This window comes from Marmota marmota, unplaced genomic scaffold (genome assembly GCF_001458135.2).
Source record: "Marmota marmota marmota unplaced genomic scaffold, marMar, whole genome shotgun sequence".
Classification (NCBI taxonomy): Eukaryota; Metazoa; Chordata; class Mammalia; order Rodentia; family Sciuridae; genus Marmota; species Marmota marmota.
Genome location: NW_026000057.1, coordinates 29,172,192 through 29,195,894, shown reverse-complemented (window position 1 = coordinate 29,195,894; position 23,703 = coordinate 29,172,192). Strand labels below are relative to the sequence as shown.

The window sequence follows — 23,703 nt, the reverse complement described above, 5'->3', positions numbered from 1 at the left end:
TTATAGCAGTGCCATAGGTTCTGGTCAATTTGTTTTTACCTGTGCTGCCTGATGTACCAACAGCTGTAGGCTACGGGTGGGAGAGAAGACCAAGGGAACTAAGAGCAGTGATATTCAAACATACCGTTAGAATATCAAGAGTGCTTATGTATATGTTCATTTCTTTCATTCCTTATTAATATCTTTAGTATATGTTTAAGAATTCCTCCTATATTACGAATCTATACTCCTTTTGAACATATTTTTCTTGTAATCTGCAATCTTGATCTCTGGCTCTTATACTGTCTCTGCTGTTCCTGTTCAGAATCCCACTTCTGTGTCAATGAAAACAAATAGTTAAAGGAAGTACATATTATGTCAGTAACAAAGTACCTGAAGCTTCCATCCAGAACTGCTAATTTCATTGATGATGCTGGACTGAGAGGGAGTTAACATGAACAAAGACTGTTAATGCTGGTTTAGTTGCTATGTTGACTTGAAATATCAGCCAACTGGGTAAATTGACCATTCTAAATCCAGCACTTCCTTCTACCATTGTGTGCTCCTGGCCCCCAGAGCACTTCTCTTCCCTCGCATAAAGTGTGGTCTCTGGTTAGGGCCTTTGTGTGTGTGTGCTACTCCCTGATGTTTCCCTGCCCCACACATGCACATTTGCTGAAGCATGGTTTGTTCAAAGCTATTGTGTTGGGCAGAACTCAGATGCAAACGGAAGACCCACATAGAACCCTCTTAAGCAATCAAGGGGTGTCTTCTGAGGATTCCCAGAGTGACACTCAGGACTCTAGGACAGGCCTCTAACCTCTAGGCCCTGGGATTTATTCTGCCTTCAGGAATTTTCCCTCCCTACTCTTTCTTTGTTTCTTCCTAAACTCTGGCTTTCTGTTTCTCACTGTAGGCTAACTTTCCTCCAAGTGGTAAAAAAAAAACATGACATTCTGCACATGGCTCCAGAGTTTGGCATTTTACAGTTTCAGCCGCTGGAGAGAGATGCCTCTTGTAAATCCTGGCATCCCAATAAGGGGACTCAAGGCTTCTCAGCCCTCATGGGGGCAGTGGGCTCATGTGAGGAAGGACATCTCCGAGGGGGCTATGGAGTGGATTGAGGGGGAAGACATCCTTCCAGGAGGAGGAGGAGGAGGTGCTTGCAGGTTTCCCCAAGACTAGGTGTCTGCCGGTGTTGTTCTTGCACATTCCTGAGGATTTACCACAAATCCGACTGCCTATTTTAAATCACTTGGCAGACTCAACTGTAATCTTAGATTTTTTTTCTTCCAGCTTCTTGTCAACTACAAGCTTTAATTATAATTATTCTTCCACAAGCATGTACGAGCACTTCTTTCTCATTTGTCAAATTGAGCTTAACAAAATTACAGTGTACATTGAGAGACCCCTCTTGAAGACATGGAAGGCGGACCTGTCTTCTCCCCATCATTTTCGTAATCCAGAGTCCTTGCTGTTAGATGATGTTCCACTCACCTGAATCTCTGTGTAATCTGCTGCTCCGCAGTGAGCATTTGGACATTTTGCACAGATGAAAGAGCTGGTCTTCTCTCCCTCTTCATTTAGGTAGTAAGCCCAATTCCAAGGGAGAGAAAACTGTCATTGGGCATCAATTTCGACACTATGTGCTTCAAGACTTGAGTTAATTATATACTGAATTCTTGCAAAATGCTGAGAGTGGATGTAATGGATTCTTACCACAAAAACGATAACTGTGAGGAAATGCATGTTAGCTAGATTTAGTCATTCTACTGTGTGTGTGTGTGTGTGTGTGTGTGCACATACATACTTTAAAACATTTTGCAGGGTAAGTACATATAATTTTGCTTGTCAATTAAAATGTTTTAAACAAATAAAAGATATCTTCTTTCCATCAAAAAAAGAGATTTTAATTAGTTTACAACTGATATCTACCTGGGTATATCCTGAATCCAATAAAAATAAAGTTCTTGGTAGTCTATCTTATGCTTCTCAGAATTATAGTTCCCCAAGCTCTTCATAGTATCTGTCTCCAGCCCCATCTTTTGCTGGAATTTAGAATTAAATGAGTAGAATCCGCAGTCCAGCTAGGCCCCCCAATGATTGTCGTTTCCATGGAAACAGTTGAAGGCCTCTCAATTAAAATTGCCCCTGCAGGCTAGAGAGAGTAAGTATTAAAATGAGTCTGTCTGAGAAGCCAAATTCTCATCCTCCAAATTAAACCCCCAGAGGACAAATGATCTAGGAATCTACTGATCGTTGGGATCATAATTTTCTGCCTTTTGGGGAGGAATTTTTTCTTGATATTTTAGGCACATGGATGTTTGTTTGCTTGCTTTGCAAAACCACCCCGATAATTATCTCTGTTGTCCACAGAGCTCTTTGTGTACAACCCAGAATCATGGAAGAGTGTTTGGGAACAATCTGATCTTTGCTTAGACTTGAGTGTGAGTCACAAAAAGCCCATTAAAAATGGATGAAATCATAGCACAGTCTTAAGTTGGAAGGAGCCTAAAGGTCATTAAGTCCCAACTTCCTGTCCACTTTACGAATCCTTCCTAGAACACAGTTGAGAGGTCCCCAGCCTCAGCTGCCCATGGAGGGAAACCTGTAACCCTAAGGGCAACCTTCTCTCTTCATTGCTAGAGTCCCGATGGTTTTTGAAATGCTTCCTTAAGATGGAACCAATGCCTTTGTCATTTCCATCTCTGCTACCTCCTCTTTCAGGTGCCAAATTAATAAAGTCTAAGTCTTCTCCCATAATGAAGTTTTATCTTTTTATATTTTAAGAATAGTATGTACCCACAAAGCCCTTTCTTCCCATGGCGGAACAGGTGCAGAACATTCAGCCTTTTAACACCTGTGTAAGGAGGAGAGATTGGTTTCCTTCCCACTCTGGACCCTTAACACTGGTTCCTGGATCTTGTCCGACTTTTCTGGCAAGTTTTTTCTTGGCATCATTTGTATAGGTGGAGAATTGTTTTCAGTATTTCTGTGTTTTCTTTCACCCATTCTCCTCCTGGACTGACTATTCTAGTTCAGACCTTGGAAACCTAAGAAACAAGTTGTGTTCTGGAGAAAGGTGTGGCTGCCTCTTACTGCTGAAGGTGGTGGATATACCCTTTATTCCCAAAGCTTCTCTGATCTCCCACCCCTTGTCTGAGACTTCACTTAAACCCCTGACCTTTTCTGCTTCGGTTAAGCCTTACTTTTTAAGAGTCTTCTGGCTATTCCTCATATTTTCTGTTACTAATATACCATTGGGGTTCTTAGATTGACACCACTCTAAAAAGAAAAACCTAACAAGTCCTCTTCTCCACATGTTTCTGCAAACTTAAAAAGGTTTGAAACTTAAAACTCCTGAACTCAGGTGTTGATTAGAACATATTGGGAATTGAGTACATGACTACAACCAACATGATAGGGAACCAGTACTGAGATAGTCTGGTCTGATTCCCCAAAATCATTGTATGATTTAAGCCCATTCCCAAACTGCTCTGGGTTCCATTATCTTCTCATATAAAAACAGATGAATTCTTCCTGTTCTAGGTTGTTATAATTGCTTTGAAAACAAATATATTTAATATTAGGACTTTACAGCAAACCACACAGCAAACTATAGCCCTAATACTCTGGAGGTATTTTGATTTTGGAGTTCAAAACAATAAGAAAATAAAGTATTGGTGATGTTGAATGTTTAAGACTCAAAGTTTCAAAACAGTAGTCTCTGGTCTTTTATATGAATGAACAGTAAGTATGACATTACATTTTGGAGAAAAAAAAATCTCATAATTTCTAACATAGGTTCTGAGTGGTATTTGATGTGGTCTTGTACTCAAGAGAGAGGATTTCAGAAAGAAGTGACGTTGTTTGTGGAGAAATAAAACCACTCTGGGTTAGTCTTGGGATAGGCGAATCAAAGGGTTGAAAGTGATGGAGTCTTTGATATATATATTTTTAATCCCAGCTCTTAAAAGAAGGTATTAATACAGCTCTTAAAAGAAGGTATTAATACCTTCTTTTAACTACCAAACAGAACATCCATCAGCACAAACCACATAAGAGCGCTCTGGGGCTCTGAGCCTGAAGGGTCTCCATGAAGCTCAGGGTGGATCCTGACATGCAGTTTTTCCCTGAGAAACTTGTAGGAGCTTGTGGTCAGAACTGGATGCTGTGTTCATTTTTAGCTTCTAGCTCTCACCCTGTTTCCTGAGAAATGCCAGGGGCTTTGAAGTAGGCCATTGTCTAACATCTCCAGTCCCAGGGGACTTTAAGATGACCCCCCTTCCTTTTAGGGTATCAGAGAATGTGTTTTTCTTACACTGTTTTTGGGACTCGTTACCACTTTTATCTGGGGACACAGAAGCCACAGTAATATGTTTTCTCCTTATAGACTCTGATGACAGTCATTTTGGTTTCTTGTTTTAATTTTTTTGCTGTTTTTTTTTTGCCAAAAACATAAGTAAATTTGGATCTCAAAAAAAAAAAAAAAAGCAGATTCTTTTCCTCTTCTTTTTTCTGCTTTTCTCCTCCCTCCATCCCTTCCCCTTTCCCTTTACCCCTTCCCTATGCACCCTTCTTTGCTTTCTTGGCAGTGTCTCTGGAATACTAACCATGCCTGAGAATTCAGATGACCTCTGAAGGGTTGCTCTGGAGGGTGAGGGTGGGGACAAGTGCTGTAACCCTCACATGTGAACAAGCTAGCCTCACATCCTGGTACCTTTTGTGTTCTTTTCCACCCCAGGGAGTTCTGTCCAACATCTCGTCCATCACCGATCTTGGTGGCTTTGACCCAGTGTGGCTCTTCCTTGTGGTCGGAGGAGTGATGTTCATTTTGGGATTTGCAGGGTGCATAGGAGCACTAAGGGAAAACACTTTCCTTCTCAAATTTGTAAGTATCACACTTTCTGCTTGCAGATTTCAAAGCCAAACTCTCTTATATCAAGAGATCACCCTGGTTTCAGGCAAGATGGTGAGCTGTACCAAAGACAGTGATAAAAAACATGGCCCAGGTGCTGTTTTTCTTTCAGGAGTGGTTTCTAGCCTGTAAGAAACCTCAATCCCTACTCTGGTCATCCCTCCTGAATAATGTAAAGTTCATCCACCATGCTATCCTTAAAGAATTTTTTTTGGGGGGAGGGGGCTAACAGGGATTGAACTCAGGGCACTCAACCACTGAGCCACATCCCCAACCCTTTTTTTGTATTTTATTTAGAGACAGGGTCTCACTGAGTTGCTTAGCACCTCACCATTGCTGAGGCTGGCTTTGAACTCGAAATCTTCCTGCCTCAGCCTCCCAAGCTGCTGGGATTACAGGTGTGCACCATCACACCCTGCTATACTTAGAGATTTTATACATGTGTATCACAAATGTAGTCTAATCCCTAAAGTAGATTTAGGACAAAGGTGAGTATATATATATATATCTTCTTTTAAGTGATTTCCTCCATTTTTATGCAAACGGTAAATAGAAAGCTGTATAGATATTGGGCTGTAGGAACCAGGCTTAAACCCAGTGACAGTAGCCTGTCAGGTTAAATCTGGTTTTAGTAAACATAGAGAAACAGTAAAAGGTAGATCTTGTTTGTGCTTGGCCAGTACAAAGTTCTCCTTGGTATGACCAGCATAATTTTTAGTTCCTTTACAGAGTGTTTGTGTGATTGCTATTAGCATGAATATTTGCAGAGGAGAGCTTTTACCAGGATTAAAAGGAAAAGTAAAGAATGAAAAGTGAAGCCTTCTCTTTGGAGATTGTATCTAAAGAAGTACAAATGGCATATGCTGTATATTTGTATCTGAAATAGAATTGGTAGATGTAGCCAGTGTGCCTGTGGATGTGGAACTTGGCATTCTGGTGGGTCCTGTATACAAAGCATCTATTCCCCTCTCCAGGAACAGGGAAGTGATTAAATGATGATCCTTTTTTATGGTAGGGGAAGATGGTAGGGATTACCAGAGAACCTTTTTTTTTTTTTTTTGGGTACTGGGGACTGAATCTAGGGGTGCTTAACCACTAAGTTACATCCCCAGCCCTTTTTTTTTTATCTTAAGCTTTGCTAAGGTGCTAAGGCTGGCCTTGAACTCACCATCCCCTTGCCTCAACTTCCCGAATAGCTGGGATTATAAGCATGCACCACCATGCCCAACTTCAGAGAACCATGTTTGCATAACTAAAATCCTTTCCAATTTTTGTTGACATGACATCATGAAGGATCATTTTCATTTAAAACTCGAGCTTATCCTAGAACCCGTCCCAACAGCCGTGTGGCCTGTGGTTCTCTTCCCCAACATTTCTGACAACTTTTTCTCCAACATGACTAAGAAGACATTTACTGCACCCCACCCAGCCCGATCCATTTTGAATTTAGGCAGCTCTGACTGTGAGAAGGAGGCTGTTATCCTGAAAGTTCGTGTGATTTATGCTATCAGAAAACCCAGAAGTACTTGGTTGTAGGTACAGTTTAATGAGCAGCTGGTTCTCTATATATGGGGCTATAGTAGGAGTAGCTAGTTTCCCAAGACTCTAACTGCTTTATCTTACAGATTCAAACTTTGCACACACATAGGGTTCATTCTTGCCTTGCCAGACCTGTGGAGCCTCCAGGAGAGGTTTGCCCCGACCCTGACCTGCCAGTCCACCAGCCTTCTGGGCACAAGGCACTCTGAATGCTGAGCTTGCTCAACCTTTCCATAGTCTGTTTAGGCCCTATCATTCTTACCTGTTGTCACTGTTTTATCCATTTAAGCCTCTATGTCCCCAAATATAAGATCTCCATTAATGTGATTTACTTAAATATAGTTTCATTAAAAATAGTAGTCAGTTTATAAAACCCCGTGTAGAAAATAAAAAATGCCGCAGTCCGGCTGCAGCAAAATAATCGGGGGGTGACGAATAACTTGTGTACGTTGATACAGCAGGAGTAGGAGCCGTTTATTGCAGGACAGGAGCAGTATTTATACATTCCACACAGCTTATCTAATTAGCATAAACTAGATACATCAGTCAACCAATAAGGAATCTCCACACCTAATGGCTCGCTTTTGTTACTTTTCAAACCACTCCCTCTGGCATTTTGCCAGGCACCATCCAGACTTGTTTACGAACTTTAACATTCCCCTGACAAAATGCCAGGTGTTATTTTGACTTATTTACAGACTCTAACAAAAAAATATTGTGTTATTTTTTGGCTTTTTTTTTTTAATTCTTGGAGAATATTTTTAAGGGCCTCTCTCTTCAGTCCAAACTATGAAAATTGGCTGAGAATGTTTGCCAGGAAGGAGCTACGAGATAAGTAGGAAATAAATGTCAGCATGCCTTTACACAGACTTAGATGTCTAAGACCAGGACTGTTGCTGAGGGAAAATCCTACAGTGAAAGGATTGTGAAGTAGATGTGGAGCTTCCTGGTTGACTGAGGCCCTAGGATGAAGCCTGTGAGTTCGTTTCTGCCCTTCTGGAAATAGGAGAAGTTAGCTCACAAAGCCTGGGGCATGTAGGTTTCCAAATATTTGAAATCAATTAAACTTGGATTTGATATTTGATATGTATATTATGTAATCTGAGAAAATGTATCAGGGGAACTGGAAAATGAGCTTCCCTAACCTTTACAGAGATGAGAACTAAAAATCTCATTAAAATCTTTGCATGACTTCTGTCTTGCTGTTTTGGGTGTGTGCACAACAGGCATGCTAGTTACGATTTTATCATCTCTGTATCATAGGAACTATCGCATTTACATGTTTGAGGTGGTACTCAGTTAAGGAAAGGGTACTGTATTAAAGGAGGTAGGCACTGAGCAAAGTGGTATGAATTTTTTTCTTTTTTCCAAATTAAGGGAAGCTTCATTTGAAATTATTGGTATCATTGATGATAATTAAGAACTGTTTAAATTCTATTTCCAGTGAACTCATCAAGGAACAATAACCAGGAATTCTCTGGGAACCTGAAGAACTGAGTTGACGGGTCTAGAATTGGGGTCTAAACCTTGGGGTCCTAGATTTTGGCAGATACTTGATTTCTTCCTTCTAGCCCTCCGGCCACATCCTTCCTCACAGAGCCACACCTGGCACCCTAGATAAGCACTCAGCTTTAGTGATGTGAAATGACTCCTTCCCAGTGCCCTTTCCCACCCCATTCTCTACCCCCAGATCACTTAAGACTGTAATGTCTTCGAAGAAAGGTTTATGGTCTTACTCATCCTTGCTTCTGCAGATCCTGACTTACCACAGGGGCATTGTGGGTCATTCAGTTGACGTTTGCTGAGTGAATAAATGTTTTTGAACCCCTCCCTCTACACATTCTCTCTTGGCTGGCAGCTTGGTGTGTGCTTGTTGAAGATAGAAACCACAGACCACTGAGTCCCCAGTGCCTCCTTAGCTGGACCTCTGCCCAGCAGGTGTGGTCCCAATGTCACCCTCTGCTGTTCTCACCCAAGAGTTTGTCTATAATGTGCCCCATTTCTCATCATCTATTTTAGTTTAAAAAAATTGAGAAGGGTAAGGATGTGGGAGTGATTGAGGTGGAAAGAACGGTGGGCGTGAACAAGAGTCAGTAAATGACTAAGACAAGGCTCTTCTGAGGATTCTAGAAGGAAGGGAGATTTCTCCAGAGTTAAGAGCAATTACCACATTGCTTTATGGTCTGTAGCCCTAAACTCTTCTTCTTTTTTTTTTTTTTAAAGAGAGAGAGAGAGAGAGAGAGAGTTTTTTTAATATTTATTTTTTAGCTTTTTGGCGGACACAACATCTTTGTTTGCATGTGGTGCTGAGGATCGAACCCGGGCCGCACGCATGCCAGACGAGCGCGCTACCGCTTGAGCCACATCCTCAGCCCCCTAAACTCTTCTTATCTACATGAGCCACAAGTCTCCCTTTGGCTGCATTTTGATGTTATTTAAAACGTTTCCTGAGCTTGGTGCTTCCCAGAGGAAGCCAAGTACAGCTAGCATTCTCCAGAAAGCCCTTAACCCAGGGGCTCATTCTGTTTTTACAATTGGAAATTATTTTCATGTCACATTCACAACTCCCCCCACTTCCTCTTTGACTTCTTTGTCCAAGATGAACCAATCTGTTATTTCATGCTGTACAGCAGGTGCAAAGAGGAATCAAAACTGTGTCCGAATCCATAAAAAGGATATATTGCATAAAGAATCAAGGCCACAGTACGAATGACAGATGATTGTAAAATATTGGGATAATCTATCTTTCAAGTTAGAAAAAAGCTTACTAGAGGTAGAGGTGGGTCATTGTTCAGATGTCTGGCAGTACATTAATCACGAGAAATTCATTAGGCATTAATGTGGGTCTAATGAGAAATTCCTGTGACTCATGTTTGCTTATGGGCTTTGTTGGTTAATTATCAAGTGGAACTCCAGAGCTTCTAAAATGTGATGATGAATTGATTTTTAATTTTTAAAAGTTCTTTCTTGGAGTGTAATATTCTATTACTAAATCTTAAGAAACTGAAGATTATGTGGTTTGGAGATGTGTAACAATCAACTGTAATTACAAACCTTTTCAGAAAGTAACTATGTAACTACATCAGATCAAAACAGCCCTTTTAACTGTGTTCTGTGTATGTGTCTTTTGTCTAGTTTTCTGTGTTCCTGGGAATTATTTTCTTCCTGGAGCTCACTGCTGGGGTTTTGGCATTTGTTTTCAAAGACTGGATCAAAGACCAGCTGTATTTCTTTATAAACAACAACATCAGAGCGTACAGGGATGACATTGATTTGCAAAACCTTATAGACTTCACCCAGGAATATGTAAGTTCAAATTTGGTTTATTTTAAAGTTGAAAGTCTTCTCAAAAGGATGACCCCATAATACTCTTCTAGTTTCTCTATCTCTGCCAGATAGAAACGTCTCTGACTTTTCTGCATATTTTTTTCTTTGTCCGCTTGTATATTATTTTTTCACTCTGTGACTTATAGGATTTGAGTCTAAAATGGAAATGTTCTATTTTCACTTGTGTCAATTTCAGTTAGAGGAACAAAGAAGAAAACTTGAGCAAAAAGGTTATAATCATAGTGGTCCTTCCCTATCAGCCTTTGAAGAACATTGTTCTCCTATGGGTCTAAAGTTTTATTTGGTTATTATTATATGGATTCTTTCTTTTTTATTAACCCCCTTTTTGGTAACCCTCCCTACTTCCCAATTTGTCATGATGTACTTCATAGAATATTTGTCAGCAAAGTTCCTAAAATATGCCTATTCATATATTATTATTGCATGTGCAGCAGTTAAAACTAAAAATTTAGAAGCTCCTAACCCTAGGAGTTCTCCTGCTCCCTAGCCTTCCAGCCAGTGGGGAATCTGTGCACAAGAGTCCCGCCCATCCCTCAGGTGTGTGAACTTGACTGTGTGACAGCTAACTCAATGCAAGTAAAGAAGCAACTGCCTCTTTTCACTCAAAATGGTGTAAAAGAGGGGTCCAGAAACACAAGGTCTCAGGGACCTGGACTAACAAAATCTTGCCCTATTTCCTTTAATAGAAAAAAATATAAATATTAATAGCTACTATCTAACTCACAGTGCCATTATGATACTAATGAGATATACATCGTTTTATATTCAGCCTGAGGTGTTTTTATCCTACAGATTAGCAGGTCTTTATATGCCTGCAGTGAAAGATTGGGTAAGCTAAGTGGACCCAGACAGCGGTGTCCCTGGCATTAATGAATATGGCAGGACTGGAGGGCAGACAGAAGCCCAGTGGGCCAATGGTCTGATGCAGGTTGGACCATTTTCCAGAACAAGCCAGGGTCATTGTGGATAAAGATAGGACACGACTGCACGGGCACTGGTTGTGAGAGAAACCACCCTTCCTCACTAGGCATCAGCCCTCGGCTCTGAGCTGTGTGTTTTGAATGGCGCAGCAGCAGTTGTCCAGAGCAAGCTGTAGGTGGGGTGTGTAACCGAGCCCCATTTCATCTCCTCGGCAGACTTGATGTTCTGTTAGGTCATAGTGGATGTGAGCTCACACTCCCCCAGTACTTTTCATGACTAGTTTGCATGACAAACCTGATGGAACTTTGGGACAGACCTTGAGATGCACAGCCCAAGCCCTCGGAGGCCCAGCTGAGCTTGAAGAACATGTGTGCACACAGTGTCCTGAAGTGCTGTCTGCTTTGTTCGGAAATACTATTGTTTCATGTGATTTTATTTTTATATCATGTAGTTTCGTATTTTGAAGTAGCTGTTGGTCCTTAAAGCCTTACAGTGGTCAAAACTTTGTATTAATTTAATTCAAAGAAGTAGAGATAGTCTAGCATAGAGGGTTAGTAGGGGTCTTATGGAATAGCCCTTAAATATGGCTCCACTTAAGACCCACTCAGTATATTATATTTTAATTATAAAATTAAAATATAATATTTTAATTTTTAAACTTTTTAAAGTTGAAAATGTAAATGTATGTGCTTGCTTTTTAAAATTCAGAACAGAAACAAATGTAATGAAAGCAACCCTGTATGACTTTTAGGATATGAATATGTTCACTAACATTTTTTTTCTGGGCTTATAGGGCCTTGGGCATGCTAGAAAAGTGCTCTGCCACTGAGTTATGTCCCCAGTCTGATGTTCACTATTTTGATTATGGTGATAGTTTCACAAGGCTATGTCACACTTACCAAATTATATAGTTGGTATATTATTATAAAATGTGCAGTTTACTGTATGTCAGTAAAAACCATTAAAATATGGAGATCAAACTTTAAGCCCGGGGCTGGGGATGTGGCTCAAGCGGTAGTGCGCTCGCCTGGCATGCGTGCGGCCCGGGTTCTATCCTCAGCACCACATACAAACAAAGATGTTGTGTCCGCCGAAAACTAAAAAATAAATATTAAAAGTTCTCTCTCTCTCTCTCTCTCTCTCACTCTCTCTAAAAAAAAACAAAAACAAAACTTTAAGCCCACCTACAGGCCAGTTGCCTCCTTCAGATGCTGCCATCTTGTTAAAGATCCTTCTAGAATATTCTTACAGATCCTTCTAGAAGATTTTGAAGCCAAACTGATCCTGTTCTTAGTGAGCTCTTGCTGTACAACACTCATATCCCCCCAACACCATGGGTTTCATTGATCATTTAAATCACATGCCAACACATCTTTGTAAACCTTCAGCCTTAATTACTCTGGAAGCTTTTGCAGGGGCCATTTAGGTTCTGTTTGGCTGAAAAACTTAATTCTGAGACAGAAGAGAAGGTTAGAGCTGGCAGAGGCTGGGTGTCATTCTGGTGGGTGAGAGTGTAGGTGCCTGATCGCCTCCAAGTCAAGATGTTCTAATTGTCTCCTGTTTGCTCTAGTGGCAGTGCTGTGGGGCTTTTGGAGCTGATGATTGGAACCTAAATATTTACTTCAATTGCACAGATTCCAATGCAAGTCGAGAGCGCTGCGGCGTGCCGTTCTCCTGCTGTACTAAAGACCCGGCGGTGAGTGACTGCCAGCAAACTGTTGGCCTGCTCTGTGCGCCACAGCGAGGGTGTGAGGGATGGGTAGAGCGATTTTGTCATGAAACCTCTTCTTACCTGCCTTTGACTCATTGGAACTCCTGTTAGGGGGTAGAGTGCTCGGATCTTCTGGTAGGAGCAATCATCCCTGGCATTAATATAGAAGTCTATGCTGGTTCCCAGGCCAAGGTGTTATTGCGCATTGGCTCATTTAAGTTCAGAACATTTCTACCAGCAGATGCCTCCATTACCCTGCCTTTTCAGGTGAAGAACAAGGCACATGGAGTGTCAGTCACTTTCTCAGGTTCACTCTTCTGCCAGTGATGGAACCAAGCACCAGACGGCAGCAGCCTGCCCATATCGCTTGTTATTACTTCTTTGTGAGAAGGTTGGGCTCACACGAGAGCTCTCCATTAATTAGTTGGGGGCTCATAACCCTCTTCTTCCCAGCCAAGTTCCTAGGGAAGGTATTAGGAGCAGAGGGACAGTTTGAGACACATGGGGCTAGATTACTTCTTAGCAAGACCATAGCCTCCCAGGCTCTTGGGTGTCATAATAACTACAGTAATTGCTGTTTGCATATTATTTTTAAAAAGAAAGCATTAAAAACCCTATTTATAAGCCACTCCCTTATACCACAGGTTTGATTATATCTTGAGGTCAAAGGATTCAGCCTGGTAAACAGAATGACTGAAAATGCAATTCCTTCTTGCACGTGAAAAGCCAGAATTGGGTGTTAGAAATGAGAGGTTGTCCCACACTCATCCCTGCATGCTCCTAGCTACATGCCTTCTGGACTCCAGTGTCTCTCTGAGTCATTCAGCCCCAGGTGTCCTCCCCCTGGCCTGTCCTTGCCCCCAGTGAGTGGAGCCAGGAGAGCATAGATGAGTTCCAAGGTTGCTCACCTGCAAGGTAGACGCCATGGGCCTCTTTAAGAGAGGCTGTGGTCTTGGTGTTGCGGTGGGCAGGCCTTCTCCACCAGCTCGGGGTTCAGCCTGGGCTGTGTCTCTTGGTCTGATGGAGCCTGAGAATTACTAACAACTGTCCAACTCTGGTCCTGATGGCTCGTTTCCTGCTGGCTCGTTTATCCCTCTCCTAGGGCAGAGAATGCCCATCTCTGGGCTTGAGGTACCCACTCTGGTGGCCTTGCCACTGGCCAGCAGACACTGAATTGTGTGCTCCCTGTCTCCAGGTCCTGTCTAATATTAATAGTCCATTATAAGAATTCAGAAGATTCTCGGGAGTCACTAGGCTTCTCCTTTCAACTACAGAGATTTTCAGTAAAACTGTTTTATTCTATGAGATCTAAGCTAAGAAAATCTACCTAATACTCCACAGAGGGGAAGAATAAACTAACTCAAAAAAAGTGGAACCCAAGTTTCTGATCAGGTCCTGGGAGATGTCAGGCTGCCCGTGTGATAGGTAGTCAGGATTGTGTTTTGTTTTTAATTATTGAAGTAATGCATTCTTGTTGAAAAACCATCTAAACAATACAGAAGTTTGTAGATTAAAATGTATGAGTATGTGCTTGGCACACACAGGTCCTGGGTTTGTGCTTAACATGCACCCTTCACCATATACACACACAAAAATATAAGAGACCTCCCTCCCCACCAAAAAAAATTAAGGTACTTACTGTGTCCTTCAGGTTTTGTTTTAATCTACTTTCTCCAGTCTCTGCACCCCCTAAGCTCCTTAGGGTCGGCAGCACTTTGAGTCTTGAGCTTCCTACCTAATGGATTTGTCCTGTTCGAGATTCCCCGAGCCTCCATTTTCCTCGGGTATAAAATAGGACATATTTTCATACCTATTTCTGAAAATTGTTATCATGATTACATGGGATAGCATAGCTAAAGTGTTTAACATAGTTCTACCATCTGTATACCCCTGTACACATTTATTACTGACACTTGCTGGGGGGCTTCTACCCATTTCTAGATGGATTTTCTGTTTAATAAGAGTGAATTTCACTTTTCTTTTTCTTTCTTTACCAGGAAGATGTCATCAATACTCAGTGTGGCTACGATGCCAGGCAAAAACCAGTAAGTGGAATCTCAGCACGCAGGGTATTTGGAGGCGCTTTTGCATATGCACAGTGCTGTATCTGTGACACTCTGCTCTCCTCTTCCCTTGTGAAGGAAGTTGACCAGCAGATTGTAATCTACACAAAAGGCTGTGTGCCCCAGTTTGAGAAGTGGCTGCAGGACAATTTAACCATCGTGGCTGGTATTTTCATAGGCATTGCATTGCTGCAGGTAAGACAAGGTCCTTTATGGATAACACAGGGAAATGGTGCCCCAGGAGAGCCCTCACCAGGACAGAAGCTTTGCACAATCACCTGAGTGTCATTGTTATTAAAACACATTGGAGGGCTGCAAACAGACCAAACTATTCCATTTGAATTTTTTTTTTTTTTAAGATCTGATTTTAGATCCTGAAATACTGTAGGAAGTCTTATTTATTTATATTTTCATTTTCAAGATGGAGAAATTAAGTAGATCACTAGTTGCCTGATAGTGTTCTGTTGTTTCCATGAGCTTACTGCATTGCGATAGCTGGGGCAGACTTGAATAGTCAGAGTAGATCTCAGTGATGAGATTAGAGCTTTGGGGAGCTTCAGAGATGCTGTGTCCCTTTTTGCTGTCTGGACCAGCTTGCCAAAGTGACAGTGAGGGAAGGAGCACCCACTTTTCCTCCTGAATGGTCTCAAGAGCTGGACTCTTTATGTTGTTGACATGATACTTTCTTTGGAGATTCACAAACAGGGCACATGGTTGAAAGAAATTAGAGAAGACCAAAATAAATGGAAAGACATCCTGTGTTCACAGATTGCAAGACTTCATATTTTCAAGTGGCATTACTCCTCAAATTGACTTACAACTTCTTTGCAGTCCTTATCACAATTCCAATTGCCTTTATGTCCATAATGAAAAAGCCGATCCCAAAATTCATATGGAAATATAAGGAACACAGAATTGTCTAAATGAACTAAAAAAAGAACAAATTTGGAGAATTCACACTTACCAATACAAAACCAACTACAAAGCTACATCATCAATCAAGATAGTGTGTACTCAAATAAGGCTAGCCATTGTAGAGCAGAGGAATAGAATTGGAAGTCTAGAAATAACCTCATATGTCTATGGTCAGTTTATTTTTGACAAGGGAACAAAACCATTCAGTGGGCATAAACCCTCTTTTCAACAAGTAGTGCTGGGAATATTGGATATCTGTGTACCAAAAAGTGAAATTAGACCGTTATTTCATATAATATGTAAATATTAACTTAAAATAGATCAAAGACCTAAATATATCCAGGCATGGTGGTGCATGCCTGCAGTCTCAGCTACTCAGGAGGCTGAGGTAGGAGGATTGTTCAAGTACAGAAGTTTGAGACCAACTTGGGCAACGTAGAGAGACCCAAGAAATGAAAAAGAAAAGAATGAAAAGGAAAATAAGAAGAGAGACAAATAAGAGCTAAACTGTGACACTCTAGAAGAATACAGATGCAAATCTTTGTGATTTCTGGATTAAGCAATGTTGCCTTAGATATGACAGCAACAAGCAACCCAAGAAAATGAAAATAAATGAACTCCATAAAAATTAAAAAACTTCTGTGCTGAAAATGGTATTGTTGAGAAAGTAAAAAGTTAACCCACAAAGTTGGAGAAAATATTTTCAAATCATTGTCTTAAAAAGGTCTTTCAAGGGCTGGAGTTGTGGCTCAATGGTGGAGCACTTGCCTAGCATATGTGAGGCACTGGGTTCAATCCTCAGCACCACATAAAAAAACAAACAAATAAAATAAACTTATAAAAAATAAGAACAACTTTATGACTTAAAAAAAGTCTATCAAGAATATAGAAAAAAATGTTTACAGTCCAACAATAAAAAGACTCAGTTTTAAAATGAGCAAAGGATCTCAGTAGACATTTAAGAAGATAAAAAATGGCTGATATGCACAGGAAACGATGCCAACATCATTAGTATTTAGAAAGTGCAAATAAAAACTGGTATAAGATACCATTTCACACTCAGCGGGATGGCAGAATAAAAAAAGACAAGACAATAATAAGTGTTGGTGAGGATATGGAGAAACTGGAACTCTCACATGCTGCTGGAAGGCATGAAAGGGTGCAGCCTATTTGGAGAACAACTTGGCAGCTCTCAGAAAGTTAAAAATAAAGGTATCATATGGCCCAGTAATTCCAGTCCTAGGAATGTACCCAAAAGGATTGAAAAATATATTCACCAAAAAATTGTGCATAAATGTTCATAGCAGCTTTATTCATAATTTTCAAATAAAAGAACAATTCGGATATTCATTAATTGAGGAGTGGATAAACAAAATGTGGAATGGACATATGATAGAATATCATTCAGCAACCAGAATGCTTGGCCAAGAATTCTTTGTAAGAGTCAGTGTGATTTCCTGCTTCAATAGTACTTGGAAAGAACCTGTCATTTGTCCACCACCTGTACTGGCCCCCAGAGCCAGCCCTTCTCCACCTCTCCACCATGCCCTCAGACTACCCCAGGATCTTTGCCGTCCCCACCTCTGCCTCTCAGCCAGGTCAAACTGGAGCTCTACCTCCCCCTGTCTGCCTGCCCATCGTTCTACTGCTTTGACCAGGATGATGTGACTTTGAAGAACTTTGCCAAATCTCACCAATCTCACAAGGACAAGGGAACATGCTTGGAAACTGATGAAACTTCAGAACTAATGAGGTAGCTCTGTCTTCCTGCAGGATATCAAGAAACCAGACTTTGACAGGGGAGCAGGCCACATGCAACTGGCCACTGACAAAATGACCCCCTCTGTGTAACTTTATTGAGACTCATTACCTGAATGATCAGGCAGAATTCCTCAAAGAACTGGGTAACTTTGTAATCAACTTCTGCAGAATAGGAGCCCCTGAATCTGTCATGGCAGAAGACCTCTTTGACCAGCACACAGTGATAAGTGATAAGCTTTAGGCTGACTTTTCCATGGCCATGGGGTGACTTCCCTGGTCTCAAAGGTAATGCAAACATGTTGGAGTTACCTTCTCTGTCAGTTGTACCAAAACATTCCCTTAAAGCCAGGAATGGTGGCACACCCTTATAATCCCAGTGACTCAGAAGGCTCAGGTAGGAGGATCACAAATTCAAGGCCTACCCTAGTAACTTAGCAAGGCTTTGTCTCAAAGTAAAAAATAAAAAGGGCTGGGGATATGGCTAAATGGTAAAGTGCCCCTGAGTTCAATCCCCAGTACCAAAAAAAAAAAAAAAAAAAAAAACCTTAAGTTTTTTAATTTGTACCATTGTACCATTTCTTCAAATAAATTTATTACCTTTCCCCCCAAACAGCATACCCTCTCCAAAAAACAAAAACAAAACAATGAACTATTGGTACATGAGGATAAAACTTGAAAATATTTTGCTACATGTAAAAAGACACACCGCATGTTATATGATTCCATGTATATAAGATGTCCAGAATATCTAATCTATAGAAATTCATTAATACATAGAAATACAGCCAGGGCTATATGGGAGGAGGAAGAGAAATGACTGCTTGGGAAAAGAAGGCTTATTCAAGGGGTAATAAGAAAGTTCTATAATTAGATAGTGGTGACCGTTGCATAACTTAGTGAATATACTAAAACCTACTGAATTATTATCATTAAATGGATGCATTTTACAGTACATGAATTGTATCTCAATTTTTAACAATCAGATTACCAAAAAAATTAACACAGGGCCAAGAGAAAACTTAATGAATTTAAGAATTTCACTGTTTGACTTGCTTTTTTTTTTTTCCCCCCTCAGATTTTTGGGATATGCCTGGCCCAGAATTTGGTTAGTGATATTGAAGCTGTCAGGGCTAGCTGGTAGAGCCCCTGCAACAGCTGCTGCAAGACACTGGACTGACCCAGCCTTCATCACCCTCCCGCGTGCCGAACTGATATGCAAGCTGTGTGCACCTCGACACACAGGCATCCTGCAATCCCACCTAATGGAGCTGCCAAGAACTTGTTTCTTTTTTGGGGGGGTAAAACTGGATAATGCTGCTCACTGACAGAAAAAAAAAATTTTTTTAATAAGATAGCCAGAACGAAAGTCATTGCGCCGTGAATCTCTACTGTAGCCATGAATTTATGGATGCTTACCAAAAAGGAAATCAAGGCAGGGTGGGGCACCCAGAGGTACATGAATCGGTGGAGAACACAGCCCTTTCCTCCACTTCAGTCACTGGAGGACTGGGAGAGAGAGTTTTGCTTTTCGTCCCACCTTGGAGAGACTGCCTTGTGTTCCGTGGCCTAATGAAGTACATCTTTGCTCAAACTCAGCCCCTTCCTTACCTGGAGGGCAGTGGTGTTTTGGCATCCCTCCATGTACATTTCAGGGAACTGTTGCCACTGTCGTCTGAAGAGGAAGACAGCTTGCCTTTGGGTTGAGGGTTTGTGATCGTGTTGAACAGGTAATGTGGGTGGTACTCGTGGTCCGTCCTGGAGCATCTCTTAAGAAAGTTGTGTATTCCATGTGCACCGAGCAAGCCTTGGAGACTTCATAATGCCGTATTTTAGCAGGACCACTCTTTTTTCTAAGTAGGCCTGAGCTTTATTTATCAGTGACATCCAAGGAGAAAATGAGGTTAATGAGAGGTGTTAATTAAACACTCCCTCACCCCACCCTACCAAATTAGTGGTTGGATTCTTTGGAAACTCTGGAATATTCTGGGTTATGTTGTTTTGTTTTTTGAGTTTTGTTATTGTTCTTTTTTTTTTCTTGGTCTCCCAAAGGTGAAGGCTATGATATAGTCCCTCTTAAATTTTAAAGTGATTTTTTTAACTTGGCTCAAATATTAATTTTGTTTGTATAATCTTAACCTGCATGACCTGTGATTCTAAATCCATCTCCTGTTCCTGCCATCTTTCCTACTGACCTTTTAAAATATTGGTCGGCATTTATTTCAGAATAGGCCATAGGTTCCCAGCGTTGGGAGATCATGGCATGTTGTCCCAGCCCGGCTGGGAAGAGACGGGCTGTGCTATCACAAAGCTCATGGACTCCACCATCTCTTCCATTGCCAATTTTGGTGCCCCATCCTCTGCACCTTTCTGCTTCTTTCTCTCTGAGTGGAATTAAACCCAATTCCAAAACAGTGTTGTCACAATCAAAAAGCTTCTAATGATTTTTTTTTCCCTTCTTCCTCCTTGCAGTTTAGTTTGATTAAAAAGTTAGTGCGTGGCCAGAGCTCCTCTGTCCTTTTTGCTTCCTCACCATCAAAATGGTAACAAAGCACAAAAATACTTTGGAGGGGGAGTGCATTGAAGAGGGCAAGTGTTCTTTGACACAAAGAGGAAAACCACTTCCAGGTGCTGCCGCCCCTGCCCTCCACTTCAGATGGGAGGGCAAGTTTTGCTCCCCCAAGATTTTAATCCAGCTGGTGTCCCCCGGATGTTGCTCTTTGGTATGTTGGAGCACTGGGAAAACCACAAGCCTATTTTACAGTGGCGACACATTTGTCAGCTCATAGATGGGCTGCCAGCTAGCATACTTTGTGGAAATTTAGCACAGTTTTCCACTTGAGCCCCATGTGGCATTGTGGTGGCTGATGAATGTGTCAGTCTGCTTAGAGAAAGGACAGATTCTTCTAAAATCTTGTCTCCACAATTTGGATGTGTGTATGACTCTGCATGTGTGTGTCTGTGTCTCTGTACAGGTAGAGATGTTCAGTCCGTATTCTGGATGTAAGAGTATCTTATTTCATTCTCGCCCATCCCATGGTTGTCATTTTGTAACGTCCTTCCAACATGGAGAAGACTTGAGCTCTCCAATTGGCACTTTTGTCTTTTTTATTACCTCATTCTCCAGTGAACTCCATCTGACCAGTTGATTCAGAATCAGGCAAGATCCCCACCCTTTTGGCACAGCCAGTGAAAGGCCAAACAGCAAGTCCAAGTGAGTTTTAAATTTTAATTAATCACCCTTTATTTTTTACACTTGAGAGTGATTGTAATAAAGGCTGTCATTAATAAACTTGGTTCTACCTGATGTAGAATTATGTCTTCATTATTTCTTTCTTGAAACTGTGAAATTCTCTAATCCAGGGGTTCACAGATTCTGCTTCATAACAGAAATAACAGAAGGGTTCACCAAAACAGAGGACTGGGCTGTGGGTGGAGCTCAGGGTGCATCTCACATGCATAAGGCCTGGGGTCCATCCCCCCCCCACCCCGCCCAAACCAAAAAACCTACAGAGGACTGTGTTCACCTGTTCCCCAAATTTTCTTTTATAGTAGGCCCAGGATGGGACTCTAGTATTTGCATTTCTGACAATTTCCCAAGTGATGCTATTATCTGGGAACCACACTTTGATTTTGAGAAGCTCTGCTCAGACCCAGTCTCTAGATGGGAAGGGGAGAGGAAGAATTTTGTGGTTGTGGAGGGAACTGTCCCTTCATGCTGCCAAATGCAAACTGATGTGAGACAGATGCAGAGCCCAGTAAATAGGAGAGCTCTCCCGACCCTGAGGTTGTCTCCTGGGGACCATGTAAAGCACAGATCCCCAGGCCTTGCCCTTAGAGGTTCTGGAATATGTGTGTGTGTGTGTTTTTAAAAGTTCCTGTGAACATTTAATGCACAGTAGAACTTAGCATTTAGGGACCTGATACATTTTTAATCTTTTTGTAAGAAAATAATTGCTCACAGCCCCTTGAAACAGGAATCTTGACCCATTTGAGAAACATCAACTTCTCTTTTCATTATAAATTATCACTGCAAGAGAACACTGGGTTTTTTTAAGACCCTTGAAAGACGTTCTTGTTGTTGTTACAAAACAAAATTTACTCTGCAATACTTTATCATAATGAATAAGAAAAACTTCCATAAACATTTTAATAATCATGCACAAAAACTAAACATTTGTAAGTTGTTTTTAATGTGAGCAAAGACTGGCAACTGAGAAGTGGTTCACTTGTGACTGATCCTCTACTGGTAATTACAATTCCAACAGGACAATTTTTTTGCTACATGAAAAAAGAGGAAATAGTTTAAAAAGAAATTTCTTGAATTGGAAAGCATCTTATACTTCCATTTAAAAATAAAAAGTAGTTACAATGACTTGGCCATTATACATTTTCATATGTAGTCTGATGGCAGCAGTAGTTTAAAATCAAGCACTTAGTTTAACAAAAACAAGTACAACAGTTTTAAAAACAAGTTTGCCAATGTTACTGGCAGACATGAAGAATGTATTTTAAGAAAAAAAAAAAGGGGGGGGGCAGGTGTAACATTGAAATACTGTTTTCCCCTGCTGACTTTCAAAAATCAAATGGAAATAAAATGTAAGGTTCTTATCTTACTCTCAGATTCTGACAGTAGGTTCCAAGACTTGTTCGAGAAACATTTTGTCTCACTTCCCCAGACATTTGAAACAAATGTTTTGATTTTAATGAAACTTGTCAGTGGTGATTGGAAAAGACTGTCCCTGTTCCTTGACATTGCTGATTATCTATGTGAGGTCATGGGCTCTCGCTCCTTGCAAACTGGCCAACAAAAGAGAAAGATTATGGCTCAGAAGTAAAAGGATGCTTTGTCTACAAAAATCAAAACTGGTAGGAAATTTCTTCAGTGTGTAGATGGTAGACTTCAGGAAGATTACTAAATTTCTCTTTCCTATTTTTGGGTTATGACAAACATTATTGCTTCTGTAAAATACAAAGATTAGGTTTTGAAAAAAGAGACTGAGGAATTTAAAACTAGAACTTTGCATCACAAAGTACTTGAAAAACTCTTCTCCAAGGGAAGAGACCTCAACTTTCAACTTTGTCCTGCCATAGGTCCCACGCATTCTTCCCTCAAGGGGGTTCTTAAAAGTGTCTCTTGGCATTTTCTTATCATGCAGAATGTATGATCACTGGTGCCCCGTGTTTGTGTGGGCAGGCATGGAATAATTTTGCAGTTTTGTGGGGCTTCTTGTGTCTGTTTCCGGCTCACTTGGACAAGAGCCCTGGGAAGCCGGTGGGCTGAACAATGAGGAACTGGAGCCCAGTGACCTGGCAGGCCCTCCCGGGCAATCTTTGTCATTTATTCTGCGAAGCCCTCCTTCTCTAGGGAAATCCTGTTCAGACCTCCAAGGAAGAACTGGAAGCTCTCCATAAACCCTGGCCAACAGAATTTGGTGGCCAGCACTCTACACTGTGGCCATGGGGCTGTTTCTAGGTGCCACCTCTCAGCAAGGGGGAGCCCAATGTTTGAGCAGGGAGGAGACGCAACATTTGCCAGGAAATAACCAGTGCTGGCTTCATCAGGATGACACAGTAAAACTATGGAAAATGTATGACAACGGATCAGGCAGTCAGTGTTCCTGTGTTGGGCAGCAGGGAAGAGAGAAGCCAAACTCTGAACATCTTTACACTCCCAGGTTTTCTCTTTTCTTGGAAGAGTTTGCTACAAGGGTAGAGTTTATAACAACTACAGTTTTTAGGGTGTTTTTGGTTTGAGGAACTAACTCCAGTTTTCTCCGGAGTGTTCATGTTGAGTGAATCTCTTGTAAACTTGCTACCAATGAGAAGACACCTGATTAGGCCCCTCTTAGTATACCCCTTATGATTGACAGTGGTCAGTGCAATTTATTCCCCCACATCTAAGACACCAACTAACGTAGATCTAAAGGAGGAGCAGGCTAGCTCATGGCTTTACACTGTGTTAAATGGACTTGGAAAAGAAATGGTAGTGTGTAAACCAGATGGCAACTAAAGGGCCAAGGACCTAGCTCAATGATAGAGCACTTGCCTGGCTTGCAAATGGTGTGGGTTCAATCCCCAAGACACCAAAAAGGAAAAAAAAAAAAAAAGTGCTTCGCTGTTGCTTTTCAATGAATGCTACTGGCATTAGACTTGGGGGAAGCCAGAAAGAAAGCTGTCTTTTAAATCTAGAGTGAACTTTTTTTTTTTTTTTTGGCGGAGCAACGAGTTGGAACAGAAATGTTTTGGTGGCTCGCCCTCTAGTGTCGACCATGTAAAACTGCACCTGGCTGGAGTTGGAAGAGAGGTTACTTAGGGATGAAAACAGGACAGCAAGTCTCCAGAGGTGCGTGCACTTTGGAGAAATTTAAGAGTCTGTAGCTTAGGACAGGTGGGTGTTTTGCCACTTTTCACATTCTGGAAAACAGCATGGCTTGGTTTGGAACATTAAGGGACAGAGCAGTTTGCTCTCATTAATAATGACATTCTAATCTTGCTGCTGGAATTTCATCAGGGGCATCACAGCAAGTATATGCAGTTCAGGTGGAAGC

General features: G+C 41.3%; 1 protein-coding gene across 1 annotated transcript in view; it reads left to right on the top strand.

Annotated features, from left to right (window-relative positions):
- Tspan5 (tetraspanin 5) overlaps positions 1-20,459 on the top strand; it is a 167,967-nt gene extending 147,508 nt beyond the window's left edge. The window contains exons 4-9 of the mRNA XM_048813653.1: positions 4,724-4,870; positions 9,572-9,742; positions 12,276-12,401; positions 14,414-14,461; positions 14,558-14,674; positions 18,231-20,459. Coding sequence (XP_048669610.1) covers positions 4,724-4,870; positions 9,572-9,742; positions 12,276-12,401; positions 14,414-14,461; positions 14,558-14,674; positions 18,231-18,296 — 675 coding nt within the window. The 3' untranslated portion in view covers positions 18,297-20,459. The remainder of the gene's footprint in view (positions 1-4,723; positions 4,871-9,571; positions 9,743-12,275; positions 12,402-14,413; positions 14,462-14,557; positions 14,675-18,230) is intronic.
- The last annotated feature ends 3,244 nt before the right edge of the window (positions 20,460-23,703 follow it).